Source organism: Protopterus annectens, chromosome 17.part0, assembly GCF_019279795.1.
Source record: "Protopterus annectens isolate FY-2018-M chromosome 17.part0, PAN1.0, whole genome shotgun sequence".
Lineage (NCBI taxonomy): Eukaryota > Metazoa > Chordata > Ceratodontiformes > Protopteridae > Protopterus > Protopterus annectens.
The window spans coordinates 251,567,952-251,587,920 of NC_056751.1; the positions used below are offsets into that span (position 1 = coordinate 251,567,952).

The window sequence follows — 19,969 nt, forward strand, 5'->3', positions numbered from 1 at the left end:
ACAAAAGATTTAGGGAGCAAAATCTTCCCATACCTCAATGATTGGTACCTTGCTGCTGCTTCATCTGACTAGCAGGTCTGTTGCACACAGTCTCTGATCAGACTGTGCAATCTACTTAGGCATCATTACTTAATATGGCACCTCCAAAGCAAGTCTTACAGTACTTGTCAGAACTCTCACAACAGTGCCTCAGCTGCTCCACCATTGAAGTTTTTCTGTCATCCATTTCTAATTTTCATGAGTGCCAACATATGTGTTCCTTAGCTGGCACAAAATTCAAAAGCCTTCCTTAAAGGTTCTATTTGCTTAAAGATATCAGAAAGAGAACTAGTGTCTCCTTGAGACCTGTGCTTCATTCTACAGTTTATAATAAGACATTCCTTCAAGTCAGCCTTGAAGAGACACCTCAAGTTCTTGTTATAAAATACTTATTTCCTAGTAGTAATCACATTGTCCAAAAAGATGTCAAAATTGCAAGCCTTTTCAATAAAATCACCCTGTCAGACTTTCCATATAGTTAGAGTATCACTTAGAGGACAAACCCATCATTCATGCTCAGAGTGGTCCTGAAGTCCAACTTGAACAGTTATATCCATTTACCTTGTAGTTTTCTTCCTGAGGAAGTCCAACCTGAACATTCATGTCCATCGACCTTGTAGTCCTCTTCCTGAACTACCAAAGTAAAAGCAGATATGTTCTCCATTACAAGGATGAACACAGGATATTGAGCTTGTGCATTAGCTGAAGTTAGAAGGTGTGACAGATGTTCACCTTCATACCAAAAAAAATAAAAGGCCTTCAGATATTCAAAGTCACACTCTAGACATTGCATTCAGATTTTATCAAATCTTGTTACATCAAAGGAAGATGCAGGTTACAGTCAATACCCCCATGGCCCATTAAACCAGGGAGTGGCTGCTTCTGTTGCTTTCCTAAAGACACATTAATAGATGGTATTGGCACAGTTGCCACCTGGTCAGTTCTAAATACCTTCACTAAGCACTGTAAACTAGACATCAAATTCAGATAAAGATACTCATCTCAGGCTACTGTGATGAAAGGATTGTTTGTTTTTTGACTGGCTGAATGTACTGTGGTTTATAACATGGAGATGCTGTATATGTTTCCAAAGATGGACTGCTGCTTGCCAAGTATGAAAATTATGTACACACTTTAATGGTAGATCTGTAAGAAGTGTGTTTGCCGTTGGTAGTAATACCCACCATATTATCCACCTGCCAAGACCTTGGTTGACCAGCTAGTCTTTAGTGTTCCTCCCCCAACAGTCCCACAGTAGCTCAATGGCAATGGCTTTCTACCTCTTATTTCACTTTCTAGCTGTTACCTGCACATGTTAGGATATCAAGGTTCATGGGTCAAGTTGAAATTGAGAGACGAGAGCTTGAGAAGGGGGCCAATAGCCTGAAGAGTTACAAGTGGTCCTAATGCCTGCGGCATCTAGTCCTACCTTTTACTGAAAATACAGGTATGGAGGTTCGTGCCATTATAATCCCAATTCGTTGGCATGAGCAGCTTTGAGGTGGAGTAATGATCATCCATGTCTCCTACTGGGAGTCCTTTGACCATTGATGGGTAAGTAGTCATTTCTTTGTTATTGGTGAAGGATATCAACAATTTAAGCAGTGGGTTTCCACGGCCCAGTCCAATGAAAATTGCTGTAAGATCCCATAACCAAATCATACCATTTCTCCAGCTCTATACTTTGTAATGGGGACATCCTATTCCTCTCTCCATTTTAAGATGGACTTTTCAGATGCTAATTTCAAAAGTGATTTTGTGGCTTGAAACCTGGACAAATTCTGTATCACTTGAAAGAAAGTTTAATATGAAGAAGCCTTCACAATGATGAAAGCACTTATCTAAAAAGTTTTATTTTTATTTTTCGACTAGAAAACACACTATTATTTTCAAGACTGGAGCAATATGGTGAGTTAAGGGACAGTCTCATAGGATCATAGGAGGTTACTAGCTATTGGCCCTAAGGCCTCTACAAACCTGGCCGTGTTAGACTCTTGTTCCGTTATGGACCAAGTTATATAGTCTGCGTGCAAATCTAAGGTCAGCACTGGCTGCCCCTGTCTAAGAGGGACATAGGTGGAACCTTGGGTGTAAATTTATGGTTTCCCATCCAGTTGTCTAGGTTACACTTAAATAGGGTCATTGAGGAGCTCTGTTTTACATGAATCGGGTGTTTGTTCCAGGGGAGTGGCAACCTCTGGTAGATGTACAGTGGATATAAAAAGTTTACATACCCCTGTTAAAATGCCAGGTTTTTGTGATATAAAAAAATGAGACCACAATAAATAATTTCAAAATTTTTCCCACCTTTAATGTGACCTATAACCTGTAAAATTCAATTGAAAAACAAATTTGTTAGGGGAAAAAATATAAAAAATAAAAAAGTACAATAAGCTGTTTGCATAAGTGTGCACACCCTTAAACTAATGCTTTGTTGAAGCATGGTTCATGGTGGGGACCTGTAGCTAACAACTACATGGAGGAGGGGAGTCTTTCCTACAGTTAGTTGGACTTAGAGTAACCCATGGGAGTTGTACTGTTTAACCAGTCTTGAGGTGTATATGTCTTTAACGATACTCCTCCTCCCATCTTGTTTTTTTAATGTTCGTTATATGGTCTGAATGTGTGGAAGGCATTGTAACCCTGCATGTCTGGGGTACTCTCTGAGGCCTTAAACTATGTCTGTGTGACTGCACAGACATCAGCATCTTCCAGGGTGAGAAGTGCTTCAAGTGAATGCAGTGTCTGATTTAGACTCCTAGCATTAAGCAGCATAACCCCAAGTTTGTTTCTGGAGGATATTTTTATGTCGGGAATTTTGTACTTATGACATTGCCTAAAAAAGCCACTATGGGGGAGGCAAGTACCTTTGCCAACAACCTAAAGCCTAGAGGCGACAGGTGAAGACCATCTCTGGCAAAGCAGCGTGGTCTGTCGACCATATCATCTCAGCCTGTCAGATACTGGACCCCCTGGATTGACATCAGAAGCTAAGCCAATTGTTGAAGTCAATCTGTTATTGTTTTTATTGTGGCATCATCCTGGGTAAGGGAACAATGCTGCTTATGGATAGGAACATACCTGCCTTGGACACACAATCTGAAAGCTCCATCATGTCTCTCTTCATATAGTCCAGTAAGGCAAGTCTCAAGTCATTCACTCCAACATGGACTATGACAGAGTCATAACAGTACTTGTTGTTGGGAGACTTGAGTGTGTGCGTGTGCTGGCTCCTTGTCCAGCCTCATGAGAGGGACATCTGTGCATCTCACTGTGGAGTCACCTACGATCAAGACATTTGGTTTAGATATGTTTTGCCTTAGGGGCTTATTGGGTGAGACACTGATGGGTGTGTAATTGTTTGTAGTGGGTGCTTTTGGGACTGTATTGTGTGCAGAAGGTTTGCGCTTGGGAGGTCTTGGCTCTTTTGGTATATTTCTAGTGAGTACCTCTGCATATGTGGTTTATGTGTTGTGTGCTTGGTATGTGTGGGTGCTGACACTCTGCTTGGAATTTGGTTTGCTGTTATGCGAGAGAGAGAGAGAGCATTGATTCCAGATTAATAGTATAGATGCATCTCTCGCCTATTGTATTTGCATGATGTTCTTCGTGTTTCACTGTTACAGTCATCACCTGTGGGTTATCCTTGCTGTGGTAGCCCTCAGGTGGCCAGAATACCAGAGTCAATGTTTTTCTCTGTTGGCTGCTGTCGCTTGCTGTCTGACGTCAGGTCATCAGTGCTATAAAGGAAGGCAGCCAATGCCATTACACCAGTCTTTCTTGCCGTGGAGCCTGTAGCAGAAGCAGTTCACAAGTGTGCCGGTCGGTTGCTACCAGAATTTGAATTACAGCTGAAAACATCTAAAGCCAAGTACCCCGTTGGGGATCCTTTTTTCTTGCACTAACCAATGTCTGAAATGTTAAAAATTTTCTCGCCTGTGGAAAGCAAATACCACACCGAAGCTTCCATTCATACTGTGTCACTTGTTTAGGCCCAGACCATGACATCCCCCGCTGCCGGTTCTGTGCCCTCTTCAATGCGAGAACCATTCATCGTAGAGCTCTTACTGTAGCGAGGTATTTTCGTCTTCTGTCTTCACATTCTGAAATGGAGTTCATCAGCCAGCAATCCATAGACATTCTGAAAAAACGTAAGGATGAAAATAGAGACAGACCACACAAGGCTAAGCCTTCCAAAGACTCTACCGCTAAACAGGTCGTCAGTTCTCCAGAATTCAGTGAGGTGCCTTTGCAATCCCTGGTGCCTGATAAGATACCATCGCAGGCCTCTACTGAGACCCTTTCAGAGTCCGGTATGCCGCAGAAATCTTCGTCTTCCGAGCCTTTGGTTGTCACTTCCTTGGTTGGTTCCAGAGCCACGATGCATGCACCGGCTTCCGAGAAGGTTTTTCGCATTACTGAATCTAGACAAAAAAAAGATGTCTTCTCCGACTACCGTTTCTCTCAGCCCGAGGGTTACTCTCAGGCCTAGAAGCAAGGCCACTCCTAGGAAAACTACCTCTAGCCACCATTTTACTCCTGCCCCACCACCCCAAGCTCAAATGCTTCAAATGGCAGAGGATCTTATCACCCTTATCAGGGGTAGTCAGGCCACAACTTCTAAAAGGAAAAGAGACCTTTCTCCTGAAATACTGACAGAACAGGATTCTGAGGAGTCTGATTATTCAGATTTTGAAGAGGAACAACAACCTCTGACTGCTTACGAGGATTCAGATGCAGAAGAATCCATTCCTTCTGCCTCCCCACCAGAAGATCTTTCCTTTGGGATAACCCTTCACGCCCTCAGGGGACATTTCCACTGGGAATCCCAGGACTTCCCTCAATCTAAGAAAAGACTAAGAGAGTTTCTAGACCTGACCCAGCAGGGTCTATATTATATATTCGAACGCTTAACTGTTCCAATTGCTAAAGAACGAACTTTAGTGATCGAACAGTTAAATGCTTGAATATATAAAAAAAATATTTAAAAACAAAAACAACCTTAACTATCAGAGCACACAACTGTCAGTTCCGCATGTTAAAATATTAACAACACACTTTGGAACTATTAAAACAAAAGATTTCAACCTTTCCTGACTGTGCCATTTCTAAAGAGTTAGCAGATTTTAGTGCACTCAAGTTGCTAAACACTCATTACACTGTGGATATGATGCCCAAGAAGCCTCAAACAGGGCTGCAGTGTCAGGATCTGTTATTAGGGGACATGCATGGTTGAAGGAACAACCTCTCCCGGTATCATGTCAGATCTAAATTGCTTGATACACCCTTGGATAAGGACCACTTGTTTGGAGTAAAACCAGAAGAGATGCTTAAAAAGATGGAAAGCAAAGCAAAATCTATGCAAACAGTAAAAGATTTCCTTCAGGTACAACCTCCTAGATTCAGCAGGAATTTTTCCTCAAAACACTGGTCCTTTCCTGCACCTAGCAGACAGGGGCAAGTTAAGCCCTGCAGGGACAGACCACCCAGACTCCTATCCCAAGGACAGCAGAGACCAAACAGTGGACCACTTTGACTCCAAAGGCAGGGAGTTCTAAGCCATCTTTCTATGGCAAAAACTCTCAATGACTCCCTCTGCCCTCTTTTCACTCACCAAAAACTAGGAGTAAGGCTCTCTCTCTGCAAATAAAACTGGCTTTCTGCAACAAAGGACCAATGGTTCTTAAAGATCATTTTTCAGGGATACAAATTATCCTTCAACGAACTCCCAATTCCAAGAGTGTACCTAGACTTGCCTTCAAATCAGTGGGCAGAGGCATTGAAATAAGTCGTATCCCAAGGGGTAGTAGAACCTGTCCCCTCAGATCAAACAGGCAAAGGCTTTTATTCCAGACTTTTCCTTGTTTTCAGAAAAGAGGGCACTTTGCTCCCCATCCTGGATCTATCCATTCTGAACACCTTCCTGGTGGTCCCCAAATTCAAAAAGCTAACTTTGCAGCAGCTAGTGCCTGTGCTGAAAAAAAAAATGCCTGGTTAGTTACCCTAGATCTAAAAGATGCCTACCTCCACATCCCCATAAGGGAATCCTGCAGGAAATTAATTCACTTCAGAGCAGGCTTACAACACTTTCAGTTCTTTGCTCTACCCTTTGGCTTATCTACTGCTCCCAGGGTATTCACCAAATGATTAGCCCCAGCCGTAGCCTTTTGCAGACAGAAAAATATACTAATTTACCTTTATCTGGACGACTGCCTCATTCAGGCAGATTGCAAAGAAGAGCTCCTCAAGGACCTCCTCTTTTTCAAAACTCTCCTAACCTCCTTAAGGTACACCATCGAGAAGAAATCAAAGCAAACACCCTCCAGGAAGATCATTTTCTTGGGAGCACTGCTGGACACATCATTCCAAATGGCCTTCCTATCCCCAGCAAAACAGGGCTTCCTGCCTCTCTGTTTTACTTAGCTGGCTTCCAGACGACAGCTCACTGCGAGGAAGTTCCTGCAAGCCTTGAGGTACATGGCATCTTGCATCCTTCTAATTCCACTGGCCAGGCTTCACATGGGAAAACTTCAATGGAACCTAAAGAACCTTTTGCTGTCAGCACTCTCAACCTCTAGAGACCTCTCTCCCTCTGATCCCCTGTATAAGGGCCAAGTTTCTCTGGTGGGCAGGGGCCTGTGCCCAGAACAAGGGTCTTTCCTTCACCTTCCGCCCAGCCGGGCAGACCATTACCACCGATGTCTCGGACATAACTTGGGGCGCTCAGCTAGAAGGCAGGTGTACCCAAGGTCTTTGGGATGCCCAGCACCTTCCCTTACACATCAACCAGAAGGAAATGATGGCAGTACAAAAGGCTCTGACATCCTTCAAACCCCATCTCAAGCCAGGGGTTCTCCGTATCAAAACACCACAGTAATGTGGTACATCAACAAATAGGGAGGGACCCAATCTTGCCATCTGTGTAGGCTAGCTATGAACCTCTGGCTGACAGCCTCTTCCATGGGACTGCACCTGATAGCCCAATACCTACCAGGGTCAACAACACCCTGGCAGACCACTTAAGGAGAAATTACTGGACCCCCACGAATAGCAGCTCCACAGAAAAATCTTTTTACAAATCACTCAGGTGTGGGGGACTCTGGAAGTGGATCTTTCTGCTTCACACCTCAACCATCAGCTGTACCAGGGAATATCACCACCTAGAGTGGAAAGTGGATGCCTTGACCTTCCCCTGGAACACTATCTTTGTGTACGCATTCCCTCCTCTGCCTCTTATTCCAAAGGCCATCCTCATTGCTCCAGATTGGCCCAGACAATATTGGTACCCTTTACTGCGCAACCTGACCTTACAGCCTCCCAGGCAGCTTCCCCTGACCTCAGACCTCTTAACTCAGGTGGAGGAAGATGCTGCACCTAGACTTGCAGACTCTGACTGTCAGCATGGCTAATACTCTAAAGGCAAACAAGGGGCCCCTGTTAAGTAAACAGGTCCTAAACATTATCACAGAGGCCAGAAGGCCCAGCACCAGAAAATCTTATGCAGGAAAATGGAAAAGATTCTGCTCCTGGAGCCAGTCCAGAGGGGGCAATACCTCACAACCTTCCATCCCTGTTATCCTGGACTACCTAGTGGAGCTACTTAATAGTGGCCTCTCCTTCTCCTCTATTAAAATCCACGGCTCTGCCATTTCAGCTCATTTTGATACAGAACAGACCCTGTTCTCCCATCCCCTGATTAAACAATTCCTCAGAGGGGCTTCTAATATGAGACTTTCCAGAAGGCCACCCACTCCAGCCTGGGACCTGAATTATGTTTTAGAAAAACTACCTTTACCTCCCTTCAAACCTGCTGCTTCAGCAGAACTAAGATACCTCACCTGGAAGACTGCTTTTCTCCTAGCAATCATCTCAGCCAGAAGGGTTGCCGAACTTCAGGCACTGATGGCCATTGAGCCCTTCATCATCTTCCATGCAGACAGGATATCCATGAGGTCTAATCCCACCTTTATGCCCAGGGTAATATCTAATGTAACTCTCAACCAGGCCATACATCTACCCACCTTATTTCCTAACCCTCAGAACAAGGGAGAAAGAATTCAGCTCTCACTAGACGCGCACAGACAGCTCAGATACTATCTGGACCGTACTAAACCCTTCAAGAAAACAGACCAACTACTTGTCAGCTTTGCCCCAGGGGCAGAGGGGAAGCCCATTTCCAAACGGATATCACACTGTATCCATTTTTGCTACAGATTGCATTGGAACCCCCCCCCCCCAAGTATATTCAAACCCATTCCACTAGGGCAGCCTCCACTTCCACAGCATTCTTCAGAGGAGTTCCCACCAGGAACATCTTGGAAGCTGCCATCTGGACTTCTGTCCATACCTTCACCAAGCATTACCACCTACCTCTATTTTCTAAGGCTAGGGCAGGGTTTGCCTCTGCAGTTTTGCAGGGCATGCTGACCCATTCCTAGGTCTCTTACTAATCCTACCACCCCTCTCCTCAGCTGTGGGAATCCTCCAGCAGGTGAGGACTGCAACAGTGAAACACGAAGAGCATAGTACAGTTGTGTATACTTACCATAAATGTAGATGTTCGAGTGTATTCACTGTTGCAGTCCTGGTTTCCCACCCTTCTTCCCCCTTATATCTTCTTTCTTTAGGGAGACATAAGTTTCTAATGGTGGCTTTTAGCCACTAGGACCACTTTACCATATTTACTTGGACCTCTGACTGGTTAGGGCAAGAAAAACTGATGTAATGGCGTCGACTGCCTTCCTTTATAGCATTGACGAACTGATGTCGGACAGCAAGCGACAGCAGCCGATGCAGAAAATCATTGACTCTGGTATTTGGGCCGGCCAAGGGCTACCACAGCAGAGATAACCCACAGGTGATGACTGCCACAGTGAATACACTTGAACATCTACATTTATGGTAAGTGTATACAAGTGTACTTTTTAGAGATAGGTTGTCTGTATACATGAGACAATTGCTAAATTGCCTCAGGATGCCCATGCCAATCAGGCTGGCTGGAGAAACAGTGGGAAACAGACCTTGTATTATGCCAGGTGCATTCTGTAATATTTGGAGGATGGTCTAAGTTCTGTTGTAAAAGTAGTAAAATCAGCTAATCTATGGGATATTTAGGAGTAGAAACCTGTACTGGCACCTCAAAAAGAGTAGCTGGGTTGCTCTCTGGGCAACAGTGCTCAACTGCATTGCGTGCTGAGAAGTAGGGAAGCTTAGGGGGGTTTCCTAGAAGTTATCTAGGGAAAATTTGACTTTTTAAGCATTTGCGTCTATACACGGCAGTGCTATCCCCCATTGCGCGGTGAGCAGCTACTTGCAAATGTTGTGTTTAAATATCAAATAAGTTAAACAGTTTTCAGACAATCCAACCAATAGGAAAGCTCAAGACTGAGCCTTGTTTCAACAATCCCCAACTCATATGGTTCCTTGACTACACTCTTCACAAGGGTGCAGGAGGGCCCTCTTAATGTAAGAAGGCTGGCTTTTACTGCTCAGAAAATGCCAAACAGTCTCGATTCAGCAAGTGTGAATCTAGCCTGTGCTATAAATTGTTCAAGTACTGTAAATAGTCAGTGCAGAAAACAGTCACAAACAATAAGAACAGTTTAAAGTAGGCGACAAAACAATTGCAAACAGTTTAGAAAGTGCAAAGAAAGTTATAAAAATACTTATTTTCAGTAGAATTCACAGGATGCCTGAAACAGGCAGTTATAACAGATATGCTCTTAATTTATGAAGAGGACCCTTCTTGAATGTTCAAGAAACATCCTCTCACTGTCCCTGTATTGATTGGCAGTCTTTCCAACAGACCTTTGCTGTTGGAGTTCCCTGTAGTTTGGGCCAGTAAATGCTTGCATATTCTTTGTTTAGAAATGGAGGTACTTAATCTTCATTGACCCTGACTGGCAGATGGGTCCTTGTGACCAAAACTATCAGGTGTTGGGAAGGAACATGCTGAGATCACAGATTGTTGCAGCTGCCCAACCATTCCACTTGCAAAAACATGCACACAAAAAGTGATAAATACTGACTGGTGGAAAAGCACTATCATAGGATTCATCAAGAATGGTCCTCTTCACTGTTATCTTTCCCAAGGACTTGCTTATTTTTTGTAACTGATTTTGCTGCTCCAGTGATCGTCAGAACACCTTGGCAGTTCCATGAGAAGAGTTCACATCATAGATTGCATAATTTTGTTTTGCCAAAAGCCTCTAAGGATAGGCAAATCTGTGGTGCACTACATTTTCTTGGTCATCCAGTCTGTCTCTGCTTTCTGTAGTCAGCAAGTAGAGGACTGCACTTTGGGTAGTAGTGGCTATGGATTACCCATTGTGCTCTTCTGGGAATTGTGTTTCTTTATCTTATTATTATATTTTTACTCCTTCACAAAGGATGCCAGTAACACTTCTGTATACATCCAGCTTTTATTTTATTTATTTATTATTTATTTATTTATTGCAGTTGGTTTACCAGGATAGTCCATTGGGCCTTAAAGAACCCGTTTTCAATGGAGTCCTGGGGAGAAAAGCTCCAGAAAAAAAAAACAAAAATACATATAATATTCGACAGAGACAGTCTAGGGACAGAACGTTATTATTACAATGTAGTCAGAATAATGTGAAACTATTCAGATATATAATAGCAGTCATAACAATTAATACATTGAGAGAAAAATATGTTAGCAATAGAACAATGCAAAAAATTAATACAAATTAGAGAACAAGTATAGTAGCTAAAAGAAGGATGTGATATTAAAGGACATTAAGTAGAGTTAGTTATGTGGGGTGGGAGCAAGAGCATTCCCACTGTGATGCTAGGTGTAGGAAAAGAGACTTCTTAAAGGTAGAGTGGTTAGAGGTGGTGCGGATGTTTGGTGGTAAGGAGTTCCAGAGGCGAGCGAGGCTGAATGAAAGAAGTTTTTTGCCTGGGGGATGAGTAGGTTTATGCACTTCTAGTAGATTTTGATTATTAGACCTTAGAACTCTGTTAGGTAGGTGCATTTTAAAGGCAGAGGAAAGGGAGGGACAGAGGGAAGGGTTTAGAATAAGCTTATGGGCTAGAGTTAGTTGAGTGTAAGTTAGTTGTTTGGGAAGTTCTAGCCATTTTAGTTTATGGAGGGAGAGACAGTGGTGAGTGGAAGACTTATGGCTGGTGGCGAACTTTGCAATTTTGTTATAGCAGGAGGTAAGCTGTTTTATTAGTGAGGACTGGAGATTAGTAAGTAGTGGGGCCCCATAGAGAAGGGAGGGGATAAGGAAGGAAGTAGAGAGTGATTTTAGTGGCGGATGTGAGGTAGGTATTCTGTCTATAAAGCATGCCAAGTTTTTGATGCGTTTTTTTGATGTTCGTTTGTAGGTGGGAGTTAAATTTAAGTTGGTTGTCGATTTGGACCCCAAGTAGTTTGGTCTCTGATACTGTTTTGAGAGGTGTGTTGCTTTGACTAGTAATTAAGAATGAATTTATGTCGGGAGGAGTAACTTTGGAGGGAGTAAATAACATTAGTTTGGTCTTGGTAGCATTTAGAGCTAGATGATTGCTTAGCATCCATTGCTCTGTGGAGGAGAAGGCATCTTGAGTAAGTTTTTGTAGTGAAGTGATAGAAGAGGCAGAGCAGATGATAGTAGAATCATCCGCGTATTGGATGATGCTAGAGAAAGGGATTGATTTGTGTGATTTTATGCCATACTCTTTACTCGGACATCCTGTGTTGTTCTTCTGTGACTCAGATGGAGTGTCTTAAGGGAAAGCTGTGTCAATCATGAAAGAAGAGGCTTTGTCTGTGTATCGGGCCTAATCTTCATTTCTGATGTTGCTGCTGTTTTTTCTGTTACTTTCTCAGGCACACTATAGGAGTGATCCCATTATTAACTTATTTAGGTGGATACCACTCTTATTTCACCATAAACCAAGTTAGAGTGCATTTTCCTACACATACTTTATAAGCCTGCTAACTTTTCATCAGATCTAGGAGCAGAAGTCCTTACATGGAAAATCCTGTCCTTTTGTAGTGACAGAACAAAGTATAGTGATGCTGTAGGGAAGAGCAGATAAAATAGTGCCAGGCTTACATTAAAGAACTACATGCAAGGATTTAAAAAAAGTCAGTTCTGTATATCATGTGTCAGAAGATGTGTGTCTGCCAGTGATTTAGAGACAATAAATGATTTAAGATGCTGGAAAGTCATTCCAGGAAAAGCAGATGGAATACTCCTCTAGGTCTCCTCTTTGTAACCCTAAGTCATCTGAGGGTGTCTGTCAGCAGTATTAAGGAGCACAATAATGCATGTGTTTATACCTCTGTTTCAATGCAAGTTGTGCAGGTATTTCATTCATTGCACTTCGAAGTGAAGAGAACCACCATCACCATAAATACACATTCAGGGGAGTCCTGGCAAGGAACCAGGGTGGTTGCTAATCCTGGAAAACTCACTAGATGACCTGGTGGTTGACAGAGCAATTGTAATAGACTCCTGAACCTTGGAAGCCTGAGAACACTGTTAGGCACCTTTTTGGAGGAGAGGGGGAGGGTTTAAAACACCAAGACCAACATGAAGGATGTTCTTCGGGAGAGAATAAGTTAAGAGCAAAGAGAACACACTTATAAGTTCTAGGTGGTAGATATGTGGAAAATACCAAAAAAAAAAAGAATTATGGAGTCTTAGATTTGCAAAAGAGGAGGGTGTACCAAAGGGATTAAAATTCAAAAATGAATTTGAATTGGATAACAACAAAGGAATCACTATAGCTAGAAAGGAAGGTGATAAGAGTGCATGCCTAGTAAGTGTTTTGTACTTGGTAGCAGTGTAGGCAGGATGAAGTGAGACATAAAGGAGTTATTTCTGCACTTTAATTTTTCATTTTCCAGGACTTGCTAAGTGTCCATAATATGATACAAGGAGAGAGTCCCCCAGTCCCTCCATTTTTTTTGTGCCACAGACTATTCTCTACAGCATACTAGGTAAGTAAAGAGTAAAGGCATGTCACCTCATTTAGATTTTAAGAAGTTTGTTCGACTCGGGTGAAGTGGTGATTGGCCACTTTAGCATACCATTCCCCAGCTTTCATTCATTCTCTTTTCTTCAACCCCCTTGAACCTCAGTAGTGACCTAAAAGAAGTGTTTGCATACTCCATTGCCTGTTAACATCAGTTCTCTCAGCATTATCCAAATACATATTTATGTATATTTTTTGTACATTAGAAAATAATTATTTTTTTGGTTGTGACTCAGTGATTAAATCTTGAAATAAGTACAATTTTAATGCCTATGTGATGCTGCTTTTTGCATATAAATTAATTGAAACTAGTATTTTTAAAAATATACTTGACTGTGTCAATTGTTGTTAGGTTTACATCCAGTATATGAAATTTGCAAGGAGAGCAGAAGGCATCAAGGCTGGTCGAATGATATTTAAAAAAGCAAGAGAGGACACCCGAACTCGTCATCATGTTTATGTTACAGCAGCATTAATGGAATACTATTGTAGTAAGGTAAAGTGTGGGAATTTGATGTAACTAAATAATATGGTCGTGGTGTAACATAGATTCTGTATAAGTGCTACAACTTCACCTAGCTTGCTAGCTGTATTCATTCTGTTTTTCCAAACTACTTTTTAATAACTGCCAAGTGTACATTAAAGCTAAATATTCTAATTTCAGAATTGAATGTGTAGTCTTGTCATCCTTGCTTTCAAGCATAGTCTTGTTAATGGAGAAGGAGCTTGTATGTAGATAGCTGTTATGCAGAAACATCCTTGGACATGCTTCCATTTTTCTTGGCTTATGTTTAATGTCCCCCTTGTTACCCTTGTTAGTAATGTAAGGATGGCATGCCCCTTTATATGTCAGGGTTGGGACTGCAGTTCAGTTAATGTGATGCTGTCAATCCCTGTATCTAATCCAGGATATCTGGAATTTTTTAGCTCTTTTTCCCCTATGTTGTCTTTCAGTCATCAACATCCTCCTTGCCAATTGGCCCATTTGTTCCCCATCGTCAAGGTAGGGGTCGACTGGAGGGGGGGGGGGATAATTTAGACAGCCATTGGGGCGGTTCAAGGTTTTTTTGCTTTGTGGCCCTATTCCCATAGTCACACAACTGAAAACCAAGGAGGAATGTGCTGTGGGCTGACAGTGGATGTCCCGTTACTTTTTCAAGGGACGTTGCCTGCAGGCAACTCTGGTCCCTCACCCAGAGCACAAGTGGTAGTTTTCCTGGTCTCCACCAGGTAAGTCTCACCAACTGTGTGTGCTCAAGAATGTGTGCCATCCACCCCATCCCCTTTGAGAGCCTAGTGGGATATGCCCCTTCATTCATCCCCCTTCCTGCCTGTCTGCTGCAGTGCAGGGCTGCTAATCAAACTCAAGTGGACTGGGTTGCAGTCAGAACTCCATCCCTCTGTGCCACAGAGCCAGAGAATATCTGGTATTCTTTTACAGCGTAGCAGAGTTGCTAAGAAAGCACATGTGAATGATTAGAGTTGGAAGAGAGACATTTTCAATCAGCTGAGAAGTTTTAGCTTATTTTAGTACAGACACTATTAAGCAGACAAAACCAGGTAAACAGCTGAAGCAGCAGAAAGACGTGGGACAGTTATTGGCAAAGTTTCTTTTCTTCCATTTTTTAAGAATACTTGGCATTGCTGTTAAGTTGCAATAATCAAAACCTATAACTAGGCAAACAGCAGTTGTAAATAGTTATGTGGATCTTAAATGCCTCATGAGAATTATGGCTAAGTCTGTGCATTTTAAATTTGAGTGATCATGAAAGTCATTAAATTTGGCAGTACTGGAAAGTATTTAAGTGAGTAATTATGAAAGTCATTAAATTTGACAGTACTGGAAAGTATTTAAGTGAGTAATTATGAAAGTCATTAAATTTGACAGTATTGGGAAGTATATCTATATCTGGACAGTTACTGGGAATCTGTTATGAGAAAAGATCTTTGTAATGTCTCATTTTGACAGATGAAAACTAAAAACGCACAAGATTGCTTTGTATCTTTATCCAGAAACAGTGAAGAACTGAATTTATTCTCCGATTTGGGGAGAGGAATTTCATACAGATTAGTTCCAGAATTTTTCACAAATATTGTTCAACTTTCTTCTTTATAAAAGTGGATTCTCTGTGTAATATTCACTGCTGCAGTCTTAAGGATTTCCTATTAACAAGTAGCCTAAAGGTTAGTCTGACTCTGAGTTGTACCTTCCTCTAATTGCTTGGATTAACTTCTCACTCAGATGCAAGGATCTCAGTGGTATAAGAAGGGAATCAAGCAAAGCCATCTTCAGATATTTCTTGCCTCAGCAGTAGTATAGTTGAATGAACCTCGAACATTGGCAATCCACTGGCTGGCCTGCTTTCAGACAGAAGATATCTTCCCCACAGGGGAATCCATTTTGGCCTTTTCTAGCTTTAACATTTTTGCTTATTCTCCTTGTATCTCTGGTGGGGTTCACCCACCTCCGAAAAAAATGCTGAGTATTTCTGTTTCAGACTTTTCAATGAATGGAGTTGTGGGCACCAGCATAGACTTTACATGGTGCACTATAATGGAAAGAGTTGAATAAACCAGCCTCTTAGAGCATCTACTGTGGTGTGCAGTATTCTCAAGATAGGAGAACACAGATCGCAGACTGCACACTGTGGCAGGACTAGCTACTCGGTGCAAAATATGGCTCTAGGTGATTCAGTCATATTGACTAATGTCCCCAGGTGGGCGTGAATATTTGCCAGTGATAAGTGGGTTGAGGACCCAACCTATGACAGGGACCCATGTCAATGGTGGGAGGCATGTATGTGCCTCTGTTGGCCAGTGTGTGCCTGCCATAAAGCCCAGCAACCGTGGGTCAATAAGCTGCTAGATGGCCAGTGTCCAGTTGCCCAGCTTGGGTTACTTGGGATAGCACTGCTGAGTGAATGCTGGATGTAAAACCAATCAACCTGCCAAACACGAACTAAGAATTGATACACTCATTGTAGTTACACTGACAGGATGAGGCTTGGAAGTGGATGTCATGATGGTACGAATGTGACTGGATATCTTATGTATCCTGGAGAAAGATGGAATGGCAGTGCAGCAAAGCCACTTGGCTTGGGATCCAGAGTCTAATACTCAGGGGGAGGACAGGCTAGAAATGGTGTGGAAATTGTGGTGAGACAGAGGCTTCAGAAGGCGGTGAGGAATGTCATCAGAATTAGTGACAGACTCATGGCTGTGAGATTCCAGTCTAATGATAGAACAGTATTCATAATCTCAGCCTAAGCTCCACAAAGGATTGTTATAGTGAAGAGAAGAGTACATTCAGATAGCAGTTGCAGGACCGACTAGATAAATCATGACAATAGGAATTGGTGTTGATGATGGGTGTCGTGAATGAAAATATTGGGACAGACAGAACAGGATACAAGGACTGTTTGGGTCCACATGGGTGGGGCAATAAGAATAAAGGAGGAGAGGCCATTCTAGACTTCTGTCAGGCAAATGGTTTGATAGTAGCCAACACATGGTTCAGAAAGAGAGACAGTCACAAGATCCCATACAAGAGTGGCCAACATGCAATCCAGGTAAAGTTCCTCCTAGTAAGGAAGGGGCACTGGGGTCAAATCAGTGATTGCAAAGTTATCCCCAGTGAAACAGTCAGCCCACAACATAAACCAATGGTTGCCAAAATCATCTGCAAGCAGTGGTCAGAGAAGGCTGTAAGGTCAATAGAAACCAGGCTGAAGACCTAGAAGTTGACTGGAGAGAAAGTACAACAGTTCAAGTAATTACTCTGGGTTCTAGCACCTCAAAAAGAGGAGAAAACAGGTGGAGTTGAAGAATAGTGGCAGCACATCAAAACAGGATGTATAGGGACTATAGAACAGATATGTACCCAAGCCAGGTATGGAAAATAAGGTACATAAGAAAAGCTTGTGGTGAAATGCAGAAGTCCAGGAAGTCATCAAAAGAAATGAGTAGTGCAGGAAAAGTTGGAGATAGAAAAGATGGACCAGGTTAGGAAGGAATACTGGATGGCTAACAAATGGGCTAAGAAGGGAGTTGCAATAGCAAAAAACATGGCGTAACAGGCACTCTGCCAGCTTCTGGAAAGTGATTCAGAATGTGGTGCAAAGAAACTGTATCAGGTTGCAATACAAAGACAGAAAGATAAATAAGACAGACACCCTTCATAAGGGATGTCAGCAACAACCTGCTCACCAGTCCACAGAATATCAAAGGCAGATGGAAGGAGTAATTCCAGTAGCTTCTGAATGAAGAAAACCCGACAGAAGCTGTACTGCCCCAGACACAGCCTACGATGAAAAAGGAGGAGGAGCCCACACTAGAAGAAGTAAGAACAGAACGAAGGAAAATGAAGTCGGGGAATGTACCAGGCTCAGATAAGGTCACAGCAGATGTGATCAATATGTTGGATGAGATAAGGGAAACATGGCTGCTGAGTGTACTATGGAGTTAGGCATATCCCAGATGACTGGAGAATAAACATACTTGTGCTAGTGTACAAGAACAAAGGAGACATCCATAACTGTGGGCATTACTGTGTTATCAAACTCAAGTTGCACTGCATGAAAGTGCTGGAAAGGGTGACTGATAAACGAATACACAGAGTAGTCGAAAGTAAGATGTGTGAGAAGTGTGGATTCAGATCAGGATGCAGCACAACTGACTTAATGTTTACGGTGAGACAGATAATTGATAAGCTTAAAAAAAGAAGAGAGTCCAACCTGAGCATGTCTAGACTTGAAGAAAGCATATGACACGGTCCCAAGAAAGCTGATTTGGGCAGTCCCTGCAGTGATTCTAACTCCCTGAAACATTGGTAGAATTAGTGCAGACTATGTACAAGGACCCAATAACTCAAGTCCAAACAGTATTCAGTCTTTCAGAGGGGTTCCCAGTGGGAGTGGATATGCATCACGGTTCAAATTGAGATAGAAGGGAAAATAGTACAAGAAGTTAACAGCTTCAAGTATCTGTGAGAGGTAGTTGAGGGAGAAGGGAAGTCTGAGTGAGTAGGTCAAAGCTAGAATTCGAGGAGCTGCAACCAACTGTCACTGAGTGTTGGGGTAGTGTATGACAGAAGAATGCCACAAAGAAACTGAAAAGTAAGGCGTTAAAAACAGTGGTGTGACCAGTCCTGCTGTATGATTCCAAAATCTGGGCAATAAAGGCAAAGCAAATGACGAAGCTAGAGGTGATGGAGATGAAGAGCCTGAGACAGGTGGTAAGATGCACACTGTGGGACAGAGGAAGAAATTAAGACATCAGAGCAGAATCCAAAGTATATCCATTTGCAGAGAAGATCAAAGAGAATATGTTACGGTGGTTTGGGCATGTGTGCAATAGACAATCTGTTGAACATGGTTTGGGACAGACAGGAAGTAGGCAAGAGGAAACAAGGGCATCCAGGAGAGATGGATGGATTTTGTAAGAGAAGACCTGCAATATTCAGGCATAGCTGTTGAAGAAGGTAGAAGAATCTCACTGAATCAAAAGAGATGGCTACAGGTGACATGACACTCCGACCCCATGTAGAGAATGGGAAAAATGGGTTGGTGATAATGCTGGTACTATGGTATGTTTTGCATTAAGATTGAGACCTTTTCCTGTACTCCAGGTATGTTCATATTCCAACACTTGCTGGAACTGTTTTGAGCAATTAGATAAGTGGATATAGTTCCCAACTTGCAGTCATCCTTAAACTTGATCAGCCAAGCGTCTGGGATATTAGCTTGGATATCTGCAGAATAAATGCTAAACAGGAGAGGGTCTTGGAGTGGATTTTAATGGGCATGTTGGTGAAGGAAACGGAGGGGGTGAGGAAGTGATGGGCAGGTATGGTATTAAGGAGAGGAATGCAGAAGGTCAGATAGTAATGGATTTTATGAAAAGGATGGAATGAAAAGGATGGACATGGCTGTGGTGAATGCGTATTTTAAGAAGAGAGAGGAGCATAGGGTGCTGTACAAGAGTGGAGGAAGATGCACACAGGTGAATTATATCCTATGTAGAAGGGCCAGTCTGAAGGAGATTGGAGACTGTAAAGTGGTGACGGGAAAGTGTAGCTAGGCTGCATAGGATGGTGGTCTGTAGGATGACATTGGTGATCAAGAGGAGGAGGAGGAGTGTGAGGGCAAGGATCAAATGGTGAAAGTTGCAAAAGGGTGATTATGAGGTGGAGTTCAGGGAAGAGTTAAGACAGGTACATTATGGCAGTGAAGAGTTACAGAATAGCTGGGTAACTTCAGCAGAGCTGGTAAGGGTGAAAGGTGCTTGGTGTGACATCTGGACAGAGGAAGGAGGGCAAGGAGGAGACCTGGTGGTGGAGTGAGGAAGTACAAGAGATTATACAGAGAAAGAGGTTGGCAAAGAGGTGGGATTGTCAGAGAGATGAAAGTAGACAGGAGTCTAAGGAGATGAGGTGTATGGTATAGAGAGAGGTGGCTAAGGATAAGGCATATGGAGAGTTGTATGAAAGGTTGGACACTAAGGAGGGAGAAAAAGGCCTGTACAGATTGGCTAGACAGAGGGACCGAGCTGAGAAAGATGCGCAGCAGGTAAGGGTGATTAAAGATGATGAGGGAAATGTACTCACAACTGAGAAGTGTGTGTTGAGCAGATGGAAAAGGTACTTTGAGGGTCTGATAAATGAAGAGAATGAGCGAGAGAAGGTTGGATGATGTGTGGATAGTGAATCAGGAAGTGCATCTGATTAGCAAGGAGGAAGCAAGGACAGCTATGAAGAGGATGAAAAATGGAAAGGCTGTTGGTCCAGATGACATACCTGTAGAAGCATGGAGGTGTTTAGGGGAGATGGCAGTGGAGTTTTTAGCTAGATTGTTTAATGAAATTTTGGAAAGTGAGAGGATACCTAAGGAGTGGAGGTGTTTTTGCACCAATTTTTAAGAATAAGGGTGATGTTCAGAGCTGT

At 42.7% G+C, this 19,969-nt stretch overlaps 1 protein-coding gene across 1 annotated transcript in view; it reads left to right on the forward strand.

Moving 5' to 3' along the window:
• CSTF3 (cleavage stimulation factor subunit 3) overlaps positions 1–19,969 on the forward strand; it is a 1,368,849-nt gene that overhangs the window by 1,122,160 nt on the left and 226,720 nt on the right. The window contains exon 14 of the mRNA XM_044059129.1: positions 13,382–13,525. Coding sequence (XP_043915064.1) covers positions 13,382–13,525 — 144 coding nt within the window. The remainder of the gene's footprint in view (positions 1–13,381; positions 13,526–19,969) is intronic.